The 27,119-nt window shown below is 45.4% G+C and overlaps 1 protein-coding gene across 3 annotated transcripts; it reads left to right on the top strand.

Annotated features, from left to right (window-relative positions):
- Positions 1–1,048: 1,048 nt before the first annotated feature.
- Positions 1,049–20,746, top strand: LOC139691341 (NF-kappa-B inhibitor cactus-like). 3 transcript variants are annotated; one of them, XM_071589117.1, is made up of 6 exons: positions 1,049–2,044; positions 2,291–2,396; positions 4,795–5,041; positions 14,773–14,861; positions 15,337–15,576; positions 19,497–20,746. In XM_071589117.1, exons 1-6 carry the CDS (start codon positions 1,416–1,418, stop codon positions 19,506–19,508), a joined length of 1,323 nt encoding a protein of 440 aa, XP_071445218.1. In that variant the 5' UTR covers positions 1,049–1,415; the 3' UTR covers positions 19,509–20,746. The 3 variants fall into 3 exon arrangements, with proteins under 3 accessions (XP_071445218.1, XP_071445217.1, XP_071445216.1); XM_071589116.1 differs by lacking the exon at positions 19,497–20,746 and adding an exon at positions 19,436–19,468; XM_071589115.1 differs by having other exon boundaries at positions 1,050–2,044; positions 19,459–20,746.
- Positions 20,747–27,119: the final 6,373 nt, after the last annotated feature.

Here is a 27,119-nt window from a genome sequence, read left to right as displayed (position 1 = left end):
CAAGTAGGGACCCGGGATGCAACTGAATAATCATGCTGCCTCTGAGATACGAACCCGGGGCTTTCGGGGGGTGGGAAGCCATTACCGCACAATACCGATTCCGCACTGTGTAAATACATCTAATGTTGTAGTGTCGTGTATCCAAGCTAAGCATCAAAAGATCACAACCTGAAATTTGCAGAAGTTACATGAATCCAATTAAAAATCACGTATAAAAGTCTAATGAAACAAAAAAAACCTTAATATTTATCATATTATTTAATTGAACGACGTAGGAATATGGTACCATGGATAATAGATACAAATATGATATTGTACTTTAATATTAATGTCATGTTCATATGAAATTACAGTGTAAGTGCCATGATGAAAAATAATGAATGCTTTATCATTGAGTATTTGATTAACCACTTCTCTTATTAAGTGATAAAATTCATAATAATATTCGCAACTTTTGAGTGAAGATGAGGTTGAACGTACATATGATGCTCGCAGATTATTGTACAGTAATAGTAGGCATTTAGGAGACTACTTTTACTCAAGCGTTAGAAATAAAGCGGAAAGCTGATTAAGTTTTTTTGGTTCTTGTTTGTTAACTTAAAATCATATTTCAATTCTAGTTACAATTTGTTGGATAAAAGTTAATTTTCATTCTAAGATTGCTGCTTATATTATTTTAAGTTCAGATCTCTCTGTTATTATGCGTAATTGGTGTTCGTATATTGAACAGACGTCAATGATATCCCAAGTCGTTCTTTTAGAAGCATTTCAAAATTTCCGCCATTTCCGCCGTGTGAAACTCGACGTTTTCACGTTGGCGCCCTTGTCGCTAAATGAGTATTACTTTATTGCATATCCGTAATTAACGATAATAAATAAGTTTTGGGGCTATTAAATAATTTCTGTCATTGACTAATTGTTAATGTATTTCCTCGTCCGTTGAATACAGTTTTAAAACGGATTCAAGTTCACCATAAACTCGTCAGGAGGCGCCGCAGTCGTGGGTTTTTCCCTCTCTGCGCAGCGACAAGAGCGCTTGGGGAGAGAGTCGAAAGGTCGCGTTGCTATATCCGTTGACTGCTTGAAGAGTAGTTGCTTCATTTACTGTCAGACTGCAGAGTGGTGTAGTAGCTGACATCAGGAGAGTGCTGTAGTTCAGTCCTCGTGTGCTTTAGTTGAAATGAGTTACTTCGGTTTGGATCACCGTTCGCAAAACTTGTTTTGAGTTTTGTGCGAGTGTTACTAAGGAGCCATCGGGGATTAGTGCCGCGCATTTCATTCGTTAGCTATTTTAAATTATTCATGAACTTGAGGGAATGATTGGAGATCCGAGATTATTTTCATTAGTTTGAAAAACCGTTTTAAGTTAGTTAGTTTCATTTATTAGTGATTCCATTGTCTCTAGTGGAGTGACGATGTGGCAAGGACAGCATCCGATTAGCCATATTGACGGTTCCGACTTGGTTTCAGATTGTGCGTCTGACCAGCCGCAGGCGTTATCGCATGGATTACCATCTAACCTGGAGTGTGAAGAAAGTCAACGTCAGTGGAAAAGTGCTTCTAAATTTCAACAAGATGTGGGTGTTGTGAGCTCTGTAAAACGTGATGCTTATTCTTCATCCAGCACAAAGGGTTATTCTGACAGTGGGAAGTGTTCGTTATATGATTCTGGCCGGACTGATTCAGGGTTTTTATCGGGACCTAATATTGTGTCATCCGACCATTGTTTGTCTGAAGACTTGTCCCCTAGGAAATTTAAAGACTCCGGCGTTCAAGATATAAGTAAGGAGGACAAGAAAACCTTCATGAGGATTGATAGTGGTGTGGATGTTGAACTTGAAGAGCCTTTCAGTCATCTGACGTTGAAGAATTCGTCGCTTAACAACCTAAATGTGTCTACTAAGTTACAACAAGACAGCACGAAATGTACAAATGTAAACGTTCCACAATCGGACAACTCCTCGGCAGAACTGTCTACGGATGAATCTTCTCAGCCATGTTTTGCCTGGGAAAAATATTTTCAGCAGGATGACGATGGGGACACGTAAGTGTTAATTCTTTTCTCAATATAAATATGCTTAGTTAAAATGTCTGATTCAATTATGTATTCGTGAAATTTCATCCTTGCATTGAGAATTCCAGAATCGTAACTCGATCGGCATTTGTTTGTTTATATGTTGGCTCTATGAAGTGTCATGGATTCATTCTCAGTTTGCGAAAATAATCTTGATTAACTTTTTAATGCTTTGTTTTGCATCTCCAGTAATGTGACATTTCTTTGTTTTTGCAGCCAGTTACATTTGGCCATCATACATGGCTTCATTGAAGTCGTGTATAGTTTGATACGCATGGCACCGCATCCTATTTTCTTGGATATCCTGAATGACTTAAGACAGGTGAGGCATGCGTTTATTTCTATACATTTTTAGAGATACCCTAAAGTTATTATAACGTGGAGTAAGTTTTGGGCAAGCTGGCCTTCAAGTCTAGTAATCCTGTTTCATTCACGACCCAATTAATTGCGGTTTCATTCATGTCCCCTTTTTGCCGCGAATGGACTGATGTCATCGTGGTTAATTTCATGAAGTGATGATTCTACCAGTCTGCCTGCTTGATCACCAGGAAATTAAACGACACGCGTCCCGCCCTTGTTTTTCGCTGTAATGGTTTTTAAAATGCACTCCACCAATGCGAGAGTGAGGAATGCATGGTGATATGTCTGTGCTTCTGGATATGATCACTTGATAATATCTGTAATGGATATTTTTAAGGATTCCTTTGAGCTTTCTCCTGTTTGTCTATTAATTAATATCAGAAATTTGTTTAATCATGTCTTAGATATGCTGTTGTTGCTAAAAATACCAGGCAATAATCGGTTAAAACAAATTTTATCTTGTTTTGGTGACTTTTGTGTCACTTCCTGGTTTGGTAACCATTGTTTAGCTGGGTTAGCCATACTTTTTACCTTTTCCATTTTGGTGACATATCTTTGCCCTTATGACTGCCAAGAATTCCCCTTGGGTTCACGACCGCCTGACAGAAAGAATTTTACAACAGTTTGTACTTGGGGCGTTGGCCGTTGGGTTTTGTCAGTTTGATTTATAAAGTTATTCATTTGATGATTTGCAATCATAGACCCTTTCATTTGCACGGGATTATTTTTTTGGTTTTATTATTCCGGAATCATTTTCTTTCCTCCTAATGTCCCCCATCTTATATCGAAATGGCAAAACGGTGTTTTTGTGTGATTGTTTATCGTACCGTATCGGATATGGACGTATGGCCTTCCACACTGTTGGGAGTTCCATCACTTGAAAGCAAATTTATTTGGTGTCACTTGTCACATTTTTTGTAATATATTGGAGTAGTCTAGTAAACTTCAACCCACTTAATAGCAATCGGAGTGCAAATACACGACATTTAATTGGCCTTCTCATTATTAGGGAATACCTTTTATGGGTTTAAACTTAATATTAATTTTCACCAAAAACCAGTTATTTCACAACCCGTTTTCAACGTAACACTGCCATCTAGAAACTCTGGGATTATATTTTAATTCTGTCACCGGGTTGTGTAGTAAATTCTTACTAAAGAATGCTAAATAAATACTGACAAGAATCATTCTTATTAAAGTTTTTAGTAAGAATGGGTAAGCTATTTTTACCACTATTAGCTACGTCCACCTGCCAAGTCCGTCGAATCTATTTGGAAATATCAGTGGTAGTAGCATGGCGTGCAATACCTTACCGTATTTCGATGGTAGGAAATTAATGTATATGCTGTGTCCCAACAAGGCCGTTAACGCTAACATCCCAGCACATATGCATATATTCTCTGCCAGATCCCGTGTTTTCTCTACTGTGACATTTCTGTTTGGCTCTCTCCTCGCCTGGAAAAACTTGGGCACCTTGAGAATGAATTGTTGGAAGTAACTAGCCAGTCAATACTCTGTTTACATTTTATTAGACGCTCAATGCCCTCAGCGCTGCGTTTCCTCATTTAACATGGATGCAATAGTGTGATAAAAGAAAGAAGGATATAAAGAGTCCAAGGGCGTACACCCTTATGACTCTGGTGTGGTGAAGAATGTGGCAATTGACGAAAGAATTCTTTTCTCTACAAAAAGTAACAGTTTAATTGAATGAGATTGGCCCTTGTTTTGAACCAAGATTTCCGCCAGCGTGTATATAAATTTTCACGGTTTATGGAGGGTTTTTTGTGAAAATGTTTTTCTTCCTTTCCCTTATTCTAATTCTCCCTTTACTCTATCCTCATATTCCTTAACCCACCTGGTGCTTGTACCCCCTGCCACATACCTTTTTGTTGGATCATTCGGTATTTATGTGGATGAAGAATCAGGAAAACTAAAGGGGAGGTGATCCAGAATCAAGAATCCTTGTGTGTATGAAAAACCCGGGTACAAGTGCGTTTGTTTACTTCTATTTTCTATTACCAATCGTCATTTCTCCAATTTTTTTGTCAGCAAGCCACCTTCTTCATCACTTCGTGTCCGCGGGGTGTACGCATTTAGAATTATCCTTAACTTATTAACGGCTCTAGATGTGCCCTTCAGTCATTCGTTGGCACCATTCCTGTGTCCTATTACTGTATGGTACAGAATTGAAGTGCACACTTAGGTGCGTGGTGGCAGTGTTTGCCATGCGTGGATGAGAAGGGAATATGTGATTCCCTCCCGTGAATGTGTGCATGGTTTTCGTTTGTGGAGGGTGTGAATTGACCCTCCCACCCCGCCATTGCACTCCTCTTTGAGAGAGACCTTTCTTGCCGCCGCAGAGCCCGCTGCACTTGGCCGTCCTGACGAGGCAGGCACGCGTGGTGCGGCGCCTTGTGGTAGCCGGCGCCTCGGTGGACCAGCGCGACCGCCACGGGGACACTCCGCTGCACCTAGCCGCCCGCACCGGTGACCTCGCCTGCTCCCGCGCCCTCCTCGAGCCGCTCTCTTCGCAGGAGGCCGCCGCCGCGCCCCCCAACGCCTCTCACCGACTCCCACCTGCCAGTATCGACGAGAGAAACCACGACGGTAAGTGCCGAGTGACATTAGTGGGGCACATATCCCCGGAATAATTGAGTGTCGACCTGTTTTGCCCTCGGATCGGCCCCTGTCCTCGACGTAAAGTCTGGTTCCTTCTTGCTTCGGATGCCCTTGTCCTCCGCCGCCTGACTCGATGGAAAGAACCCGAGAGGAATTCCGGGTTTGCGTTCGCCGTCTTAAGCATCAAGTTATTCTTGAAGTAGGGCGTGCATGCGTCCTTGTTGTCTTGCTTTTTTTTTGCATGTTGTGAAGATGGATCGAAGCTATTTTCGTGGTCTTTCTAACAAGGGCACAATCGCGTGTTAGTTTTGATTGTAATACTACGCTATCATCTGATGCCGGAGGGTATTTTGCCATCACTCACGGTATAATTTTATTTGTTTATTTGGCATCAGTTTGATTTTTAATATACTACTGCGTGTTGATAGGATTTCGGCGAGTCTCGCGTAATTGTGGTATTGGAATCCTAGTGGGAGGTAAGCACTAAGAGGGTTGTATTGCTATTTGATTCGCTTTTTAATGAATAACGATTCGGAATTGCGAATTTGATACCATTAGATTAAGTGACGGCACCCCGTTCCTGCAGCCGAGTCGTTAACCGTCAAAAATTTGATCCGCATACCTTTGATCATGTGTGACCGTTGGTATGTTGGTAGTGTGTAAATCTGCACGTGATCATTGTCGCTGTTGGTTTCTAGAATTGAAAACAGGAATCCCGCGAGCACTGCGAGTATACAGTCATCGTGAAGATGGTTCTCGTGACGCACTGCTTCCGCATTGAAGGTTTTTCCACCGTGACGGGAGCTCGGCTTGATTGGGAAGCGAAAGTGTCGCCCACGCGTGTCTCGGGGCCGTGTTATGCAGAGGCCATCAGCAGGCGCCGTGGTTGGTTTTTGCTGCTAATGTTCCGAGTCCGCCGGGAACTAAACGGGAACCCCTTGATCTCGTCCGGGCCGGGAAATAATATCCCACCGCCCTATCTTGAGCCAGTGTTCATATCTTAATTAATGTCTGTGCCTTTGCGCGCTTGAATGGTGATGACCAACAATATCCCGCTCATCCTTCAGTCGCCGGCAATGTTACTTGGCTCTACCGCTTGACAAACAGTTTGTTGACGTGGTGCCTCCTTCCCATTTCGATGTTGTCAATTTACCTTTGCTCAATCCTCCCTGCGCTCGAGCCTGGTCACACCTGGAAGGCGACTCAGAGGCGGTTGCCAATTATGACCCTGATAACTGTTAATCATTCCCGTTCATCCACCCATAACTGCCTTTATTCCTCCGGAAAATTTTTTGGAAGTCGTTTTCTGAATATATAACCGTATTTTTCAAGCAAATTAATTTTCCATATCCGTTCATTTTTTTGGCCAACCCGTAGACACGAAGTAAAAGGTTTCAAGCACCGTTGACATTTATGACCTCCTCACAATAGGAAAAGCCTCGACTGGGACGTTCGCCGATGGCATCGAATCTTAGGCTCATTTAAAGTGGACATCGCTTTATTTGCTGTGAGTTGACTTTGTTTAGCAATAGGCCTTGCCACACCGGTGCGCGCCTTTGAAGTTCCTGTATATTTGGGTATTTCATTAGATCTGCTTATTTCTTAGGTTTCCAGAGTAGCCCGAGTTTCCAGTTCACAGGAACATGCAGAACTCATCGCAACCCCGCCACGGGCCCCTCGGAACGAAAGTTTTTATTTCGTTTAATTACCGCGTGGCCTCTATACATATATATCTACATAATGCCGCGCAAGCCGCCGCAAAGGGTGTGTGGCGGGGGATGTTAGGTCACCACCCGCGACAAGGTGCAATACCACGTGCAAAAGCAGCACATACATGCAAAAAAACTACACCCACAGCGGCGTACGCACTCATGCTAAAATCCCTTCATGCAAACACATAGATCATAAACCATCTATATCGCTATATCGTGTCGTCATTGAATACGCACACCCCATAAAGAATTTTGGTTTTTTATTTCGCATTTTGTAATCGATGGTCCATATTTTCCTGCGAAGCGCGATTGCCACTTTTAGGATTTTTTAAAAATCTTCGCCCCGTGTCGTAGCCCTCCGACGGCCATTGCGCTTCCCGGCCCCTCGACCTCGCTGGTTTGTTAGCGGGGGGGGGGGGTCTGCCCTTCGAATCGTGCCCACGCCCTCCGCCCGCGGATTAGCATTCGCGGTTCTCCGCAGTCGCCGCATTGTCTGCGCTTAGTTTGGCGAAACTTGGATTTTTGTCCCGGAGTCATCGGGAGAGGGGGTGGGAGGGCCTTCCGCTCCGTGAAAGTCCCTCCGCCGTCCTCTCCGCCCCTCATTCCCCCTGGACAGTCACCCCTGAGAGGTGGGGAGAGAGGGGGGGCATCTGAACGAAGAGGGGTCGCACCGCCCGCACAACTATTCGTTCGAGTGCGTGACGCCTCCACTTTCTAACACTCGATGCATCCACCCGATGCGTTTTGGAAATCCCCCCGGGTCATTCACCACTCGCCCCCTCCCTCTCTCGTACCCCGCAAAACGAAACCCACCCCGATATCATTTTTAGGCGGTTATAGTTTCCAACCCACTGTTCGGTTGATTTTCATGGCAAGCTACTCTCGTAACTTGTAAGCCCGTGATGTAGAGAGAAGTAGTGTTTTAAGAATAGTCTTATGATTCGACATAGATATCCCGCGATCCTCACCCTTACCACCCCGCCTGTGTGGCAGGGTAGTAAGGGTGAGGGGATAAGGGAGGAACGATATGGGAGAGGACGGGAAAAGGGAAAAATATTCGTGAAAAAACTATCAAATAATTTGCAAACTTGTATACATTTACCCAATGTTATGAGTTAATGCATTACATCAATTGTTCGTCCTGCTCCAAGAGCAGAGTGCTTACTGATAATTAGTGCCTGCGTTGCTTGTGCGCCCACCATTTTTTGAATTTGATTCTTTATTTACCTTTTATGCGCTGGCAATGGGCTAGTGATTAATGTTATGTTATACGCATAGCCATCGGGGTCAAATCAGGTGTTCCCCGAGGAAGTGTTGTCTGACTTGTTTCATTCCGCCTTCACAAGTACCTCATAATGAACACCCCAGTGATATACCGAGAGAATATCCCAGGTGTGCCCCAGAGGAAGCAAGCTTATAACTCTCTTTCTCCTGCCGGGGTGGACGATACTGAGTCGGCCCTGCCCCGGCGCAGCTCACGATCTCCAGAATCGATCGCACACATACTTTTTGCGATCATCAACACGCGTATTTCTGACCTAAGGCGCGTGCACCCGCTGCCATGCTCTCCCAGAGGCTAGCAGTGAACTGGGAAGACTATCTCTTGCCATGTTGCATTGTTTCGGACTCCTCATCCTAAACAATGGATAACTCTTTCCCTTCATTGGCCATGGGAGGGAAGGGTGGGTGGGTTCATGGCGCAGGGGTCCTTGGAAATTTTCCATGTCGTAACGTATCATGCGGGTAAATTTGGATGCCATACTGTTATGGCTCCGAACATGGTCATTGTCGAGGGAAAATGTTTTGCGATCACCGCCATAGTGATAAGGGAGTCCGCGAAAGTGCCATCCATGTTCGGCTGAACGGCTAATACGAATCTCTGGACGAAACGGGTTAAAAGCCGAAAGAAGAGTAGCACCAAGTTTAGCGGTAGTAGTTGCGTTTGGCACTGAAGTATTCATCGAGAGGTGGCACGAAATTCTCTGAAGGAACCGATCGATATGAAAAATTCCTCCCGCCTCACATATTTCGTTATCAGAGCAGCAGGAAAAAATGTGCGAATACCAAACACACCCTGCCACACGCTCCTCTCGGCGGTTCCAGAGCAATGTTTAGCAGTGAAGTCTAGACATGCAGAATTACGCATGTGTTGTTTACTTCCTTCTGTTAAATTATTCCTTCCCCAATATACGAGTGCAGTTGGAATTCCGGCAGTGGCGATACCCCCTCAGCAATTTCCCTCGCACCGCCCCTCCCCTCCTTCGCAAGGAAGCGATCGTGCCGGGGCAGGGGCGGCCGGGGTCTGAGGGGAGTCGAGGGGGCGGGTGGAAATCCCGGCCCGACCCGCCTTCCCCCCACGGCGTGTCGGACGCTGGGAAACTGGCGGGCAGGTCGGGCGGGGGAGGTGGTTTCTCGAGTTCCAACCCCCCCCACTCCCCTCCTCCTTCTCTCTTTCTCTCAAGGAGCTTTCCTTCCTCCATTCCCTCACTCCCGCCCTCTCGGCGGAATTGCGGCCTGGGGAATCCCTGTTTCTGCGGCTCGGGAATTCCTCGCTTCGGCAAACAGTTTCAATTTTATCGGCCGTCTCGTGAGGATTTTATTATTTTTCCACCGTTGGATTCGATACACACCATATGCTTGATGAGTGTCTTGGACGGGAGGTTGCATGGGGGGGGGGGGTGGGGGAGGGTGAGCATCGGCAACACAACTCTTTTCGGTGGCTTTGGGCCCCGCCGCGTATCGGCGTTCGTGTTTTCGGTCGCGTTCCAGGCGGGATTCTTTGGCGACGACCTATTCCCCTTTTTCGAGTTGTCTCCGATCTGAAGTGGAGGTCCTTGATTGATTTGCCTGTTTGCGTCTCCCCCCTCCCCGCCTTTCGGAGGGCTCATTGGTCGCTGAGTGCATCGGGAATGTCACTGTTTACTCCGGCGGCGTTTTATTTGATGCTGGCGCATGCCTGCCGTCTATTCGGGAACCTTCACGGGGGAATACCATTTTCATGTTAACCAAGATCGGGTCGATGTCGCGTCGGCAATGCAGCGTCGTCTTCACGGTTTTCGACTCACGGTCGCCCAATGACGCTTGCGATGCGTATGCCCCACCATGAGAGATGTCCCTGGTCTGTGCTTGGAAGTCTTCTCTGGTGGTGCCCGCATTCCGTGGCGCCGCCTCGAGGACTCACCCACCCACCATCCTCCCCGCGTGTCGGGAAGGACGCGAGAGATCACCTCGGCGGATAAGGAGTCAGTCCTTGGCTCGGATTCCCATTCCTATTCGATTCCTTCCTCTCGCTTCGCTGCTCGAGTGTTTCCCATTCATTATTTATATTCTATTCGCAGGGGATGATTCTTAAGGGGTGAAAAATTGTCCTGCTCGTTCCTCCGCAGTGCGTATGTTACCTTGTGTCATATGCAGCTTTTTTTATCATTTTTCATTCCCACTTTCCGACCATCTCCTCGTCCGAGGAAGCTCAGGTCCTTCCTCTCAACTACAAGCCGCACTGACAGCAAGAGCTGTCGGTTTCGCGGGACCCTTTTACCCTCGGAAGGTAGGAAGTAAAAGTTTCCTTTGATCTAGCCGCCAGCGATCTTCCCTCCCGTCTTTTTCGTGACTTAGAGGAGTGTGTTCCTCGCGTTGTCATTCTGACAAAAGCATGTTCCATAGATAAACGTACCCGTTTAGTGAGGTCCCCATTGCACAATTTTTATTCCTGAATGATGGTTCCGTCATTTTTTCCTCTGCTCTCGACTCCTGTGCTTATGTTGCTTCATGGCTCGCCGAGTGCGAACGGTAACCGCGCTAAGGATGCAGTTTTTCCACGTCGCCACGGAGCGGAGCGGGAATTTGACGAGTCTGGATGCCGTCCGTAAGAATGTCGCTTCCCCGCGGGGCTGCTGACTAGGCGCGCTCGCCCTCCCGCGTGTCGTATACGTCCGCAGCCGCCCGATCTGGCAACAGGGCGCCGTGGAGGGCCGCCGTCGAAGGTGCGCTTCGAGGGGAAAAGGGAGTGGGGGGAAGAAGGGGGCGGGCGGGCGAACGGTGGCGTGGGTGACCCCGTTTCCTGGGATTTCCCCGAGTCCATTGCTCGGAGAGAGTGCGGGAGAGAGGGGCTAAAGGGGTCGCCCTCTGCCCCTGCTGTGCCGTGCCTGTTTTCCTTCCACTTTTGGGGTGTGTATGCAAGTTGGGAGGAGAGGCAAGGGTAGGTGCGGGAGAGATTATATGGCCTCACGGGCGTGTTGTTGTAGTCGAGGGGACGCCTAATACCTTTTCCCAGAGGAAAAATTCCGATGTTTCTTCGGGAAGTGGTTTCGGGGGAGGCGGGCGGGCTTGACCACCCCCTCCACCCCGCTCCCTCCCCCAGCTCACCAGACGTTCTCTTCCCGTTGTCGACCAACTGGGCGTCCGACACTGAAAACTCGCATGCGACTCCCTCTCCCTCATCCAAGAGATGATTGCCGTGTCAAAATTTATTCTGCGTGGATCGATGGGAAACCTTGAGCCAGCGTTTTGGAGGTCTTCTGCATTAGCAGTCCATGCCCAGACAATTTAAGAGTTTGTTCGGAAGGGCGCGCTGAAGGTTCGTTCGTTACTGCCTGGAGGCATTTGAGGCGATGGGCGAATTAGATGCTTGTTTGTGCGTGTGAGAGACATTGTCGGTCCCTGTTCACGATCCTCCTGCCTTGCCGTCCATCAGAATTCATTCTCTTATGTATCTCCTCATTTTCAGTTACATCAAAGGAAAGTTCATATCATACATTTTTATGATCTACTCTTGCATAACTCCGCCTTTTTTACTGTAATAAAATTTAATATGCCTGTTACAATCGTATCTTCCCTTTTCCAGCGGATGATCTCCAGTTGAACTGCCGTTCTTTTTTTTATATATCCTACGTGATTGATCTCGCAGATAATTTCTTGTTACTGGAGCATTGAGCGCATTGAGCAAAATAAATTAGTGTGAGGAAATTTTGCAACTGGCTTTCTCGCGTGCCTGGCTTTTTTTAAACTGTTTTCCGTGTCGTGTCGATTAGTTGGAACGCCATCTTGCTCTTGCGGAAGTTAGGCTTCCTGGAGGTAATTGGCAGGCGAAGTACGTTCGTGGCCAATGTCCCAATGACTTCGGGGATACATGTTTGACATAAACACCATCCTTACCACATCCACATTTTACTGTTTCCATGATTGCGAAAGGGTAGTGGAGATTATCCCCTTTGCCATTTTGGCTGTTTTATTAATGACGCGGGAAAACTGATGTTCGTATGTCGTTCCTCCATTGGTTTTGGGAGATTAAAAGCTCTTGGAAATCCCTCTAGTTTTTTTTACATCCCTCCAGGCTATTGGCTGGGTTCCTTTCTCAAAGCTACAAGCTTTACCAGTCCTGCAATGTTTAAAATTCCCACACGGCATGTATCAGGTGTTGGTTGAACTATTTATTACCATCAGCGACTCGATGTTAGCGTTAAAATTTTTTTTCCTTCTTGGGGGTTGTGAGACGGGTGGCGGTGCTGTAGGCACCTGCCCGCTTCCTTCGCCTGCAACGTGCGCCACGCAGGCGGCCCTCGTTGCCGCGTTAATGGCTTTCATAGGCGGCACCGATGCTCTTCGCATTCATTCGCCATCTGGGCCCGCCTCTCCTCTTGTTTGTGCGCTGGGGATTCCCCGAGATATTCCTCGCTCTTTATATTTTTTCTCGCCCCCTCCCCCCCTCGCTCCGCTCGTTCGGAACGGTGGCGTGGGAAGGGGGAGCAGGCGGAGGCTGCTTCGTGGAGCCGTTCTTTATTCTCATCGTTTCATCCTTTTTTTTTCGTTCCCCATGCCCCCATTTGGCGCGGAGGGGTGGCGAATTCCGAGTCGCTTTTCCGCCCACCTCCCTCTCTTCTCCCTCTATTCCACGCGGGAACCTAAAGGAGTGACTATTGCGGAGTTGAGGATGCGAGGGTAGTCTCAAATAAGAATCTCGCTGCTCCAAAAATACTCTCCCTGGGTCAATTTCTGTCCGGAGTGTGGGGGGCGGGCCAAATGGGGGGGCAAGTGGGTTCCTGAGGCATGAGTCAATTTGAAAGCGCTTGCCCCACCTCCCCTCTCACCTTGCTCCCGCTTTGCTTGCCTTTTTCGACTCGTATTTTTCATCCGAATTATTTTCTTACGCTTCGCGTTGCCCTCCTCCTATCGTGGCAGCGCGTGAACCATTAGAAAAAACTTAGACGAATATGTTTACCTTGTGAAGGGAGTATCCCAGGGGCATAGATCGTGAGGTCTGGGGGGGGGGTGAAGATGGCCCACGGCGGCCTCCTCTCTCCCCCGCGCTGCGTGTTGGTTGTGCATGGCCCGGTTTCCGTGCGCCTTAATGGTCAAGAAATGCGTTTTTTTTTTGTTGAATTCTGCTTTGCATTTCCCTGTTGATGACTTGTATTCCACGGCAATGTGATCCAAATGACTTTGACGAGAAGCGTAATATAGAGCGGTTTTTCCGTTCGTCTGGCTTATGAACAGAGCGAGTTGAGAACTTTTTTTGGGTATTGTATCTTGTCTTGTGAGCCACCCGCCCAGTCGAAATGCTTGCAATGGAAGTGCTTTAATAAAGAGCTTCGATAACGTGTCCCGACATTTACAACTCTTATCGACTCGACCTCTCCGGGTGGAATGTTGACACTTCCCAATCGTTTGGCTGCCTCCCTCGGCAACTCCCCTTGAGTGCAGCCAAACGTTCGCCTATCTGCCATTGATCTCTTACTGTGAATTTAGGAGATTAATGTTTTGATAGTGTTCTTGGCAACGGAGGGATTTATAAATGAAAATCTCATGAAAATGTATTCTTCGTTCTTAACATTGGTGGTTTTTTTTTAATATTTAAACTAAATGCTGGCCTTACGAAAATTTTCCAAGACTACTGTCTCACAAACCATGTTTTAATTATTCTACCCTCTGTCTCTCTGGAATATCGCGAATCCCACTTGCGAATTCATGAGGCACAGCCTTACACGCTTCCTGTTTGGGTCTTATATTGTTTCGGCGGCACTCTTTTCTTTTTTTATATATTTTGTATATCACCGTCACGTCATCACATCCGTTGTTATCTTGCCCCAAGGCGTTCGTTTTTTTCACTGTCTTCAATTTGGAGCGGCAAACGAGCCATTTGCTTTTTATTTGGTGTTTCCCGATCACGATTATCTCTTCATTTTTCTCTCTCCACCCCCTTCAGCGTTAAGACATTGATAAGTTTTGCAGTGTTGCCTTTTGGTGGGGTTACTTAAAGGGTTCAGTAGCGTGCCTGAATGAATTAGCCTAATTTTACGGGATACGAAAGGATGCCTAACAGGAGATAGCCATCGATAGTGCGCTCACCTTCCTCGGTTTCCACCGACTGTCAGTTACGTTCATCTTCGTCATCACTTCGCGGAAATATGTCACTTACTCATTATAGGAACCAAAAATATTAATCTCAACCCGGAAAAGGTTTTCTTACTAATTTTGGTAATTAGGGTGTAAATCACGTTCTGTATTTGTTTTTTTTGCGAGTGTCCGACCTCCCCCTCCAACCTACCCGTTTTGCCCTTTTATGGCTTATCAAAGATCTGGATTATAATTCATATCTCATGACTTTAATCAGATTTTCTCGGGCACTTCTAGAAGCAGGATGCCCCTGTCAACGTTATGATAATACCATTTCCAAATTTGAGTGGAAAGCGACGTTTTCATTGACAGTGGCGACAGGTCCTCCCCATGAACAGTCGGGTAAATTTGATCTTTGTCCCCCACGGCTGATCTGAACAATTTTTGTTAGACCTGTTGCCGCCGTCGGTCTTATTGCACCCTCGGTAGAGGAAAGGGAAACCGGGAAATCTATTCGGAGAAGTAATCAGCGATGACCACAATTTGAGATAAGCATGGTATACTTCCCCTCGAATGATTGCGTTCAGGTATTTTCTTAGTGGTAGATAGTTTTCTAGACACGTATCTTGATTCATTTATTCGTATTAAGCGTTCCCTCCTCTTTTCTCATTGCAGGCCTCATGTGCGTTCACCTGGCGGCCGCGGGAGGCAATCTGGACGTCCTCCGGCATCTCGTGTGGTTCGGAGCGAATGTCAACGCAAGGGTAAGTACTACACCCCATCAGCCCCTCTTCCATCCTCGCATAGGACGCCCCACTCCCCGGTTTGCATTCCCGGTGGTACACTCCCCGAGGTCACGCATTATGGCGATTTGCAACGGTGTTTTAATTACGCTTGGGATTTATTTTTAGAGATGTTGCAAATTTGGCGGGCTTAGATTTATTTGGCGGAAAAAAATTATTACGTAGTCACAAACATATTTGGGAGTTGCAAATGGCTGGAGTATGTAATATAGTATTTTTAATTGAAATAATTCATTGCATTCAAAACATTCCTAAGTATTCCTCTCGGCCCATATACCATTTGATTCCCCCGGACATTTGGGGAGATATAGAGCGTTAGTTCAAATAGTACTCTCCGTGAGAGGAGATTACATATGTTGCTGTAGTGATATTGGAGTTTGGCGTACTGTGGTGCATTCGCCGTAATTCAGGACGTGTTTCCCTTTTTTCTTTGTAGGAGGGTAAGAGCGGCCGGACGGTGCTGCACTATGGCGTGGAGATGGGCAATCGGCGTCTCACGCACTTCCTCATCGAGCAGTGCCCCGTGCACCTCGAGGCTACCACGTACGCCGGCATGACCGCGTACCAGGTGGCGGCCGCCTGCTCGCAATCCGCCCTCGCCCGGGACCTCGTCGCCCGGGGCGCCCGCCCCCTCCCGCTGCCCCAAGACTCCGACTCCGATTCCAGCGAGGATGAGGTGAGTGTGTTCCCAACCTCCTACCAATCCCCTCTCTTTCCACCCCGTCCCTCCCCCTAAACCATTTATTTCTTCCGCGGCGATGCATTATTGCAATTAAACGGATATTTCTGGGGATACCGCGGGCTGCTGTTTGGAGCAACTTTTTCGAATTTGCGATAGATATTCGACGCCGAGGGAAATACCCCACGATCCACCGAATATGTGTGTGGCAGGGAGTGCCAGCATCAGGCGGGAATGGCAAGTGATGACGGAGGAGATAGAAGAGAAAAGGGAAAATATGTAGTGAAATTCTATCAAATGACGTCTAAATTATTATGCATATGGAGGAAGGCTCAATTCAAAACAAGGCTTAATTCAATAATAATAATTAATTAAATAGTTATTTGTTATGCGAAAAAAAAGGGATAAAAATGAACCGCAACTATTTATATGGCAGGCCTCCACCATAGCAAGACAGATCATGTAGAACGGAAAAGTAAGAATACTACAAATACAGAGACATGCAACTCATGGTGTTGTCATGTCTGATATTTTTCCATTTCTTAGTAAATTTCGGGAGGAGATGCGGAGTAAGGTCTATATTTTTTTCCGGTCTGGAATTAGTATTCGAATTGCGATTCGGATGCAGAAATTGTGTGGGCCATCGCGCGCGCTGGACCTGGCAAAAACCGAAACCGCAGTGGTGGTATTCTGTCGAATAATGAGAAGTGATCCCCGTCAAAATTACCTAATCAGTATCCTGAGACCCGGGAGATAAATCGGTCGAATGTCTCTCTGGCAAGCGGGGAATAGTTAGGAATGGAAATGTTAAAATGAGTGCTGCTCTTATAGAATGAAAATGTCTCGGGAGATGGAATTTAGCAACGTTTCACTCGTATTCTCCCCACTTGGTTTTATTACTTCCCATTTGAGTTTCGTTTTATTTTCACATGTCCAATTCTATTACCAGATCGTCGTGCTACCTTCGCTGGCCGTCGTCTCGGCGCTTTCCTCGCCGGCGACCCTTCCCAGCACCCCTTCCCCCTCGCGACTTGGTGGCCCTCGGGGGCCTCCCCACCTGCGTCGCGCAAGCTTCGCGCCACAGCTTTTCCCGTATCTGGGAAACGTTGCACCAACTCCGTTGCCGTCAGAACGTGATCTTCGACACTGCAAACGGAATTAGCGAGATGGAATCGGGTGTGGATAGGGAAATCGTTCGTTCGTCCTAGCGTCGACCCTCTTTCGTTGGTCAGAGGCGATTGGAGAGCCTTCTGCCCACCGGAAATGACGCCGTTTGATGGATGGCTAAAGTCACGAAAAGTAGAGAGAGAATGGTTATTAGGTTTTCCCCTTCGTGTGTGTTTCCTATATTAGAATATCTGGCAATCGAGCTTTGATATGGCTAGGGTGTAAAGAAATACCGATGAACTACTTAGGTAGAGGTACCCCCCGCCACACGCCCTTGCGGCGGCTTGCGGGGTATTATGTAGATGTAGAGGTAGAGCGTTTATAATATCGTCAGATTTAGCTGTGTTGTGGTTGCGAGGAATAGTGTGAATTTAGTGATTTTCGGTGTTGGAGTTTTACCTCACCATAATGTTTTCACGCATTTCAATACTTTCGCGAATATCGTTTCCCGACCTATTTGATAATACCCGCCGGTAAAGTAATTCGTTGTATTTGCGTCAGCGCTCTGTTGGGTATCCATAAGCGCATTCGTATTTTCCAATCTTTCATTTTAATTGTTTCGTTTCCGCTTGACAAGTGATATAATGTTTACCTTTGTGTTTTTTATCGCCGTGTGGATGTTCGTTTACGAGAATTTCCAATCCGAATAGCAATTTTCTTGTTTTCATCATTAGCCAATGCGAAATTTTTATTGTCATGTAACCTGGAAAGCTCTTTGGATTTGTGCGTGTTTTTTGTTTCATTTATCCCAATTGATCAGTCCATTTGGCACTTCCTTAAATTCTATTCCATATTTATGGCACGTCCATTGTGTTGAAGGCGTCTTGGTTTCAGGGTGTCTCCTTTCCTGTCAGGTGCCTACGTATACTCTTCTCGCAGGTGGTGTTGCTGCGAGTCGGTTCGCTGTAAGCCCGCTTCGCCTACATTGATTTGAATCCCAGGTGACCTCATCCATTTGAGTGGGATGATGTCACAATTAAATTACATGCATTGGAAATCGTTGCGAAATTTCAAATGTTAGGCAGCCGCCGTATATATTAGTCAACATGGTCACAAGAAGGTCTGTAAAAATGGGGCTGTTTCGTGGTCGCTGCAGTCTAGTTACTAGCCCGGCCCGCAGTATTTTTTTTCGTCGTGCTTAGTTGCAACTTGGAAATTTTAAATGACAAGTGTTGACCAAAGAATTAGTCGCTTAATCGAGCAACATTCCCCCTCCCACTCCATATTGCAAGGAGGCAACAATAGGTGACGTAGGATCTGGTGCTTCCCCCTGCGTTCTCGCTGCGCGAAATCTTCTCGGGTCAGGGGTAGCATTACAGCCGAAGCGTTGCCGCTCGTGTCGAGTTGCGAAACGCCAGAATGCCACCCCTGGCCTGGTGGGAAACCCGAGAAGAAACACTTCGTGCGAATTTTGGTGACCTTCGTGTAGGTAATCCTTCGCCAATCCATGCTTTGATTCTGTTCTCACGACTCTGATTAAGGTGACTCGTTCATGATTTTACTCAATAGGTAATATACACATTCCAACTTGATTATTCATCATGCTAAACGTTCCAAGTTCCTGTAAAAATTATTCGTCATTGTTGTGAATCCCAACGCGGCGGGTATTTCTGTATCATACGTTTCCCCGTAGCGACCCTTGGCCAGCTTTCTTCGATACCTGTTGATTCAGAATTATTTCTGACAATTACGCTACGCGTTCCAACTTTTTGGCGGCCGCAGAGACGCGGGATATAACCTTTCCCGGCATTTTTTTCGGGAACCTTCAAGAGCCACCTCTGTCGTTCCGCTGGAAAAACCGGTTTTTCCTCGCGCAAATATGTATCTATACTGTCGAAAATATTGACTGCCGCTGCGTTCGTTGATCTCTCCAGTGGGCGCCTGGCTAGAGGGGGGGGGGCTGCTCTGTTGATTTCGCCCCCTCCGCCATACCACCCCGCGGCCTCCCCTCTGCCTCTCTTTTTGGTAAGGAAGGTGCTGCCGAGGGGGGGGAGTGAAAATTTCCCGTCCTCCCCTTATGGGCGCCACCCCCCCTCCCTTATTACGCCCGCTCTCCCTGACCGTCAAAAAGCTCTCTCTCTCTCCCACTACCGAAGTTCGAAAGCGAGTCCACCGGGGAAAGTTTTAGCGGCGTTCGTGTCGGTGAAGTGGCCCAAGGGATGCAAGGGACCGTTTCGCAAATCGGAGCAGCAAGGCGCCCGCGCGAAAACGAAAGTTTTTTTGAAATTACACGTTGCCGTGAGAAGTTGCGATATATTCGGGAGAAAGGGACGGTGGGAACAGGGCTATCTAATTCCCTCCTTCCTTGATTGTTTTCCCCCCAGGGGGCTGGGTTCCTCCCCCCCATTCCCAGCATTCCTGAAACCAATATAAGTTGCCCTCCTCCGGGAACTTGGTCCTCGTTTTCATGATATGATGATGATTTTAACCTGGAGGACTTCTTCTTGTTGTCCCATTTTTTTATTGAGCACACAATAATAATTGGTTTTATATTTATATAAGTCTGACTTTGCTTTAATGATTGTTATGATGAAGCATTTTTTTTCTTTTTGTTATGACGAATTATGTTTCAAATTAGTTAAGGAAAGATTAAAACGTAAATATGGACCATTTGATTTTTGTCCATCTTTTAGACTTTTTGACTCAAACATTTATTAACATTAAACATTAAAGTTTAGTTAATTTTTAGTATGCATGTCTTTGCCTCATTAGATGAGCTTGAAGTCAAACAACTACTTCAATGGTCTCAGGATGAATATTGAGGCGATTGACATCAGTGCCTGAGCTGAGAGTGCATGGTGCCCCGAGCCTGTGGCGCTGTGATGCGAGGGGAGGACGAGGGTCGAGATGAGAAGGAGTCTACCTTCGCTTGTGTGCGCCATCCAGCCACAGGAGGAGGAGGGCGGCGGGCGCAGCTGCTTCGAGTGCGGCCCTCGAGCCTTGGAGCGATATAGACTTGTATGCCTGTGGGAACCACAAAACGAGGCTATCAACAATCTTCCCCCTCCATCCCCTTCCACAGAATGTGTAATCAAGACTTAAAAAGGACATTCGATACCTGTTGACTGAAGAGGAGACTTGTGGGCAGCTGCTTTTTTTTTAAATAATTGCCACGTGATGTAACTGTGTAAATACTATTCTTGTCAATTGTTGGAGTGATCGATGTCCTTTCCAGCGTGTGTCGACGTGGATCGGAAGGGGGAGGGTGGTCACTGCCCCACCACATAGACGTTTTTTAAAGAACAATTTGTTATGGGAGAAGAAAGAGTTGAATGTTTTTATTTGTATGAATGTGTGAGAGCTTTGTGAGTGAATCATTCATTGTTGTTGATGTGATTTGTGGTCTTTCTTTGACCAGTATCCACGAGTATTTCACGAAAAGAGGAGGATGAGTTTTAAGTATAAGAATGCATCTGTCATTGAAGAGTGAGAGAGAGAGAGAGATGAAGGGATGTTTGACTTAAGAATTGTTTTCATCGGAGTATGAGTGTCCATTGGCAATGCATTCTCAGCCTCTGTGCACTGGGTGGGAGGATTATTGATGGAAATGATATGGAAAAAGACTGTTGTCATCCTTAACTCCCTGATTCAGGAAAGAAGTGTACCTGCCGCATAGTGAGAGGGTTTGAATTATTATTTTTACCATTTGTGTCCTGTTTTATTATTTATTATTTCAATGCCATTTTCATTTGTATTTTGCCATGTGCCTTGAACGATTAAAAGACATTTTGCCAAATTGAAATTCTCCACTTTTGGGGAATGTTGCTATTATACTGATGAATTCATGTTAATTCTCAAATTAAGAAGCTGTATAGATGCTAAAAACATTAAAAGAACTGAGGAGTTGATGTTTTTTCAGATCCTCACTAGGTCTAGATTCCTAGGAAAACAGTAATAATTGAGTAATGTTTTCTTTTTATTTTGTATATACAGTATACCAATTATGTTACTTGTTAAATATATCCAGTCAATTTGAAAATAAAAACCAAGTTGACTGACATGTATTTGAGTTTTCCTTCACCTTGCAAAACTCCTAGACAACTATCTCCATGGATTTTTTGATTTGGAACCAGTAAAATCTACTTCAAATGGCATTTTGTCATATTTTCAAGGACTCACCCTGCATGCCGCTGGGTTTTGTGAAAAAGAAACGTGCATCAAACGTCACCACCCACACCTAATTCGGCCATGTGCTGGTGTTGGATTGCTAAGAGGCCAGATGTTTATCTTACCAGACACTCCTGGAAGTGTTATCTGGATTACATTTCACTGTATCTCTCTCAATGAGGCCCATGAGACAAAGAGGTTTTCCAAAGTAAACCTCTACAACCTTGGAAAAACAGTTGTAATTAATACTTTGGTGATTCCCCCAAGTCGTGACAATGCTTTGGAATTGCTTCATAGCATAGTATATTGTCGATATTTTTTATATCGATCGCTTTTAGAACAAAAATCGGATTCGCCGTTGTTTAGTTACTCGAGGGCTTTTTGAAGGGTGGAAGTGTGTCAATGTTTTAATATTATCTAATTCATTCAGTTTCTCAAGGTTTATCTTATTATACGTATAAAAAGCCCTGTATGTTTTCTTCATAAGTAGTGTACGCGTTCGGTGTGAGCATTACCTGTAACTGTAATGAGAATCGTTTTATCAAAAACTTAAGTACGCTTTTTATGGAATAAAAAGCCCGTTTGATCCTAATTTCTAATATGCGAGGGGGTTTTATATCTGAATGAGCCTTACCAAAAGGGGCGGGGGAGTATAGGGAATGTCCTCGAGTCAGTCGTGCCATTTCAACCAGCGTTGAATTCTATGGTGCCCTGGGCCATTTGACTCCCTTTGCCTTTGGCTGCCCCTCTTGCCGGCTTGGGACCTGGGGGGGGGGGGGATGCGGAATATCTACCCTCAGCGGCGAATCCGCAGCGGATGGCCGCAGTAAGAGATTGAGTGGATGGTCAGAGTTGGTGGTATTCTGGCGTGCTGGGTTCCGAACTTCCGTAGTGGCGACTGGGCTTCCCAATTGCAGCAGTGGGTCAAGTCACTAGGAAACGGTGATTAGGTGGGCGTCAGTAAGCCACCCCAAAGTCACAGAAGTAAGTGATTGATACTTTCTTCTCCTAAATGAAATAGTATGTATGTATTACAATGCACCAATATCAGAGTGTAAAAATCTGGACTCGCCTTGACCGGGATCCCGGTCAAGGCGAATCATTTTTAAACCCATAAATTGTTGTATTGTAATCTATATCTGCGGATGACTCCGTCAGAAGTTCCTGCTGCGGAATCTCCCGCAGTTTCTTGGAATTAGTATGTATGTACTTTGTCCCCGTCTTCGTTTTACCTTTTTAAAGCAACTTTCTGAATCCTACGAAATTTCTTTTTGGGAGTGGACTTTCTTTCATTCCTGCTACGAAATAGGATGCAATGGACAGTTGCGGACCATAGTACTTTTTGTGTGTGTCCTGAAACTTAACTTCCGCCCCGTACTATTCATCAAGTATTTGCTGCACGCACGGCATGATATACGCACGCATGCGAAGGTACCGTGCGGAAAACTAGAGTGCGTAGGTATTTGGACAAAATGAAGTCACCATTTTATCGAGAGACTCGTTCAAAAGGGGCACTATTCATTCCTCTCGAGGTCGCAGTTCTTACGCTCGGACGCGAAGTTATTTCGTGGGTGATGAATGAATTCATTGCCCGTCCGAATCGATTGCCAAGTCAGTTGTTCATTCCGAGGAATAATATGGGTGCAAAATCACCAATCGATTCAAATAAATAAAAACTCGCGGTTGGCAGCATTGGTTCCTACGAGGAACGTCAACATTTTGGGATTTGGGACAGGAGTTTGTTCGTGGATTTTTACGTTCGCTTGCCATCATATCACATCAAAAGCATCGTGGGGGTGGCCATTTCTGCGATTCAGTTTACTGGATATTGCAATTTGCACATAAGGAGACTGTTTATGGTGTTAAATTGGGCATTGCCTTTTTTTGGTTACTTTCCAAAATATGTGAATTTTATGATATGATACTACATAGACTTTGGGCATATTCTTGGACTTGATGATTTTTATTCATTGGGAGTGAACGGAGAACACGGCTTTGGTGAATTTTTCTATTAGACATCGCTTTCTTTTTCGAACCGGGATTCGTGTTTTGCATTGCCAAATCTGTAGAATAGTATTTCGTCCTCATTATCGTTCCCTATGACGAAACTGATTCATATGCACGCATTTCGCTTCCAAACATTTTCGGTGGACGGACGACTCGTTAAACCTTTCAGGAAACGCTTCCACTACGCTTGGAGGGGCGACTGCGGAAGCATTAACCTCTCTGCTCACTTCAACTCCTCCGCTCGCGACAAATGGCTTGGCCGTCCGGCCCCCTCCCCCCCGTGGGGTGGAGGACACCGGACCCTTCCCCCCCCTGGAGGGAGTGGGGGATTTTCCCCGGCCGGCCATCGGCAGGAGGGAGGGAGAGGCCGCCCTCTCCGGCGGGTAATCGCCCCTTCGCGCTAAGCCTTCCGCTTCCCTCCAACCCCTCCCGGCCCCCTCTCGCTCTCTGCCGGCTATTTGCCTCTTTAAGGCGATGGAGGCGGCCTCCGTGCCTCCCCCCCCTCTTTCTCTCTCTCTGGGATTCCCGCATGTTTCAAGAGCGCTCTCCACCTCGGAGCACGCACGCACAATCGCGCGCTCTCGCCTGGCAGATCCTGGAAATCCCGCTTCGTTTCTCCATCGCTCTTGATAAAATGCGAGGCGGAGGAGGTGGGGGTATGGAGGGGAGGGGCGTTCGGCGGCTGGTGGGGTGAACGGAATCGAGAACGCTGCCTGCCGCACTCGAGTGCCTCCGCTCGGCAAGCCGTGTGTGGGACGGCGACGCCTCTCTTTCCTCCGCTGCACCAACGTGCGGATGGGCATGCATGCACACCTCCTCCCCCTGTCCATCCGCAAGCAGAAGGGGGCGGGGGAAGATGAGGGAGGGACGCTTTGTGCCACTTCGCCGCCAATCACCGACGTAATATAATATATCCCATGCCCCACTCCGGTCCGAAACATTCGGATACCCGCAGTCAACCAGTGCATTCTTTCGTTGGTTCAAGTGTCGATGCCCCGAAACTTGTCGGCGAATGGGCAAAACTTAATCGTCAGAGTGGCTGGCGATATGGAGAAAGCAGTAAAAAAAGTGAGGAAAGTCGCCCTCGAAACAAGAACATTCGGTGAAGATTCAGGAAATTTTGCTGAGATGATAGTTTTAAACGGATAGAAATAAATAATCATTTAAAATCCATTTCACATGATATTTTTATTTGACGAAAACGGCAGAAATATTCATTCACTCGTGGTGATTTTTTCGAGGGAAAATGTACGTACGGAGGTCATTTTATGACCAATACTCCAAACAACATCACAGAAGATACTATTATTATCTAGCGCAGGAACATAACTAACCCATCTGTAATATACGAGGGTCATCCGGAAAGTAGTACCCGTTCGTGCCGCATGAAGTGCTGACGACGCGAGTAGCCGCTGGACGAGGTCAGATAGCTTCAGTGGCTTGTCTGCCTTCTCTGAGCCAAGTTGCGTGACGCTAGCATTGCCTGTGTTGTTTCTGTGATTGTTTACAATGTTTAAAAAAATTGAGAACGCCGCCAGTTGTGAAGTGAGGGCAGTGATTAAATTCCTCAATGCAAGAAACGTTCGCCCATGTGATATTCATCGCCAATTAAAGGAGGTGTATGGAGACAATGTAATGGACGAGTCGTCTGTTCGGCGGTGGTGTCGCAACTTCAACATGGGGAGGGGGAACACACACGACGATGAGCGTTCGGGGAGACCGTCTGTCATTACAGACCAACTGGTGAGCTCAGTTGACGAATTCGTGAGGAACGATCGGCGCGTCACAATTGATGACATCTGTGAGCATTTTCCCAATGTTTCTCGAACAATTGTTCATGAAATTGTTAAACACCATCTGCATTATGCAAAAATTTGTGCAAGATGGGTCCCTCGCGTATCTCAATGAGCTGGCGGCGAAGGACTATGCAGCAGGAATACAGAAACTTGTCACACGTTATGACAAATGCCTTAATTTGCTTGGAGATTATGTTGAGAAGTAGTTTAAAGTATCCTCTTTCAAATAAAATTTTTTATGTTTGTTAATATTTACTTTTGTGTCTTTATTTCACGAACGGGTACTACTTTCCGGATGACCTTCGTATGTATATATATATATATATATATATATATATATATATATATATATATATATATATATATATAATATCTACGAAATGGAACGCTCTTCGGCGACGCACAAATATGTAAAAACAGAGATTTAGATTTTTAGAATATAGAAACACAAAGGAAGGACACTCACAATTTGTTATTTGACGTTTCGACAGCACGGCTGTCGTCTTCAGAATCTTTCCTTCCTTTGTGTTTCTATATTCTAAAAATCTAAATGTGTGTTTATATATATATATATATATATATATATATATATATATATATATTTATATATATATGATACTTATGTGCAAGTCTCAGAGAAATTAATGATAATGTATGTGAAGTTAGCACTAGCGAACAAAAAAAGAAACAAAAAACTGACACGTTTTCGAATTTTCGGTGGTCAAGCCACCTTTCTCAATAAAGAGAAGGACGGAACTGAACTTTTCATATACATACATAAATGATTTCGTCGACGTAACACGGAAGTGTTGAATAATCAATTGGACAGCAACAAACAATATAGAAACACATAAAAATATCACTCATACGTTATTTCTTGACCATTTCGACGGAATTCTGCTCCGTCTTCATCGGAAAATATAGAAGTAATCTATATGTAATGTATTTTTATATATACATACATAATGTCCGGTACTGAACTCAGAATTATTAGAATCGTATCATTTAAAACGGGGAATCGTGTTCTATGGATGTTAAATTCGTTCAGTTTTATGCCCTTTTTTTAGTATACCCGAGAAGTGATAGAAAATTTTCTACCGGCATGTTTTTAGTGTATTGTATAGTGTTTTCACAGAGCGCGTATTTTCTGGGACTTTGATTGATATTTTTTCCTTTGTAACCCTTAAAACACCCTTCCTGCCTGTAGATTGTACCCCCTGCCACACACCACCTTTGTGGATCGCGGGGTATTAATGTACGTAGCTGTGAGAAATGAGTTGAATTTGATTGCCTACACTAAAACGAAAAATAAATATGATACTTATTTTCTACCCGATTGTTGAATCCAACTACCGATCACGGATGATCAGGATCGTTTCTAGTGACTACTGTTAATGACGCTCCAATGCACATTATTTTTATAGGATAGCAGTTTTCGTGATTTTTTTGTAAAAATGTGCTCTTGGGCGAAGATTCCACGAGGATATTGAAATATGTCACGATTTACAATTCGGGAACATTATCAAAGGACTTCTATAATTGCCAATGTCAATCATCATTTAATTGCGCAGCATCGCCAAAACTCCGCTACCGTTCCTTAAACGTTTACCTGCGATTCCAATTCCTTGCCCAGATTTCCTTTTTTAGTTTTCGGAATTGTAAACGTTTTGACATTGACATTAACTCTAACCTAATACCCATGTCGTTTCCTCGTCTGCACTCTGGATGGAATCTGACGTGATGTGGCTGATAAATGCTTATTGTCATAGAAGCATAAACGCTGACGACGACCAAAAACACCAAACGGAAGCGCGTACGCATGCGCAAAAATTATGAGGTTCATTCGAGACTCGGGACCAAGATCGCATCCTAGATTGAGCATGCTGATTTCAACGCTGAGAACAGTCGCTGAAGGACGCATCGCGCAAAATGACCGTATAGTAACGGAATCCATCAAAAACTCACCTTGACCGTTTGTCTACTCATCGTTAAAAATAAATGGAACAGAATAAAATCTTCAAAGTCGATTAAGTGGGCTAGTTACATCACCTTTCAGGAATTTTTTAAGCATCTCGTACTATATTTCAACCAGAAATATCAGTTACATGGTAGGTGTGTATTCGCACAACTTTCTCCACGCAACTTAGTGCTTTCAGAGATTACGGGAATGTTCCTGATAACCCCAGTCGTAATTTTGAATATATATTGGCCGAATTTTGTGTCGTGAGATATTCTCACACGATTCAGTTTTTTCACATCCTTCTAAAATGAAACAATGGATTTTTTTTGCCGAAATGGTAACTCCTGAATAAGTTGGCGTTGATCGGTCAATCAGTGGGAGAAATTTTTTTTTCGAATGACTGAAGATAATATTAAACAATGCCAGTTGATGTGGCATGATTTCTCTTCGACTTTCTTGTTACTTGTTGAACTAAAAATACTTCTCGCTGAAGGTTAAAAGCT

This window comes from Hetaerina americana, unplaced genomic scaffold (genome assembly GCF_022747635.1).
Source record: "Hetaerina americana unplaced genomic scaffold, ioHetAmer1.1.p SCAF_33, whole genome shotgun sequence".
Taxonomy (NCBI): domain Eukaryota; kingdom Metazoa; phylum Arthropoda; class Insecta; order Odonata; family Calopterygidae; genus Hetaerina; species Hetaerina americana.
This window is presented reverse-complemented; position numbering and strand designations above follow the sequence as displayed.

Coding starts and splice junctions, on each gene's coding strand:
- LOC139691341 (XM_071589115.1), top strand. CDS start 1,416: ATGTGGCAAGGACAGCATCCGATTAGCCATATTGACGGTTCCGACTTG. Junction 2,397..4,794: donor TCCTGAATGACTTAAGACAG/GTGAGGCATGCG, acceptor TTGCCGCCGCAG/AGCCCGCTGCACTTGGCCGT. Junction 15,577..19,458: donor CCGATTCCAGCGAGGATGAG/GTGAGTGTGTTC, acceptor TTGCCTCATTAG/ATGAGCTTGAAGTCAAACAA.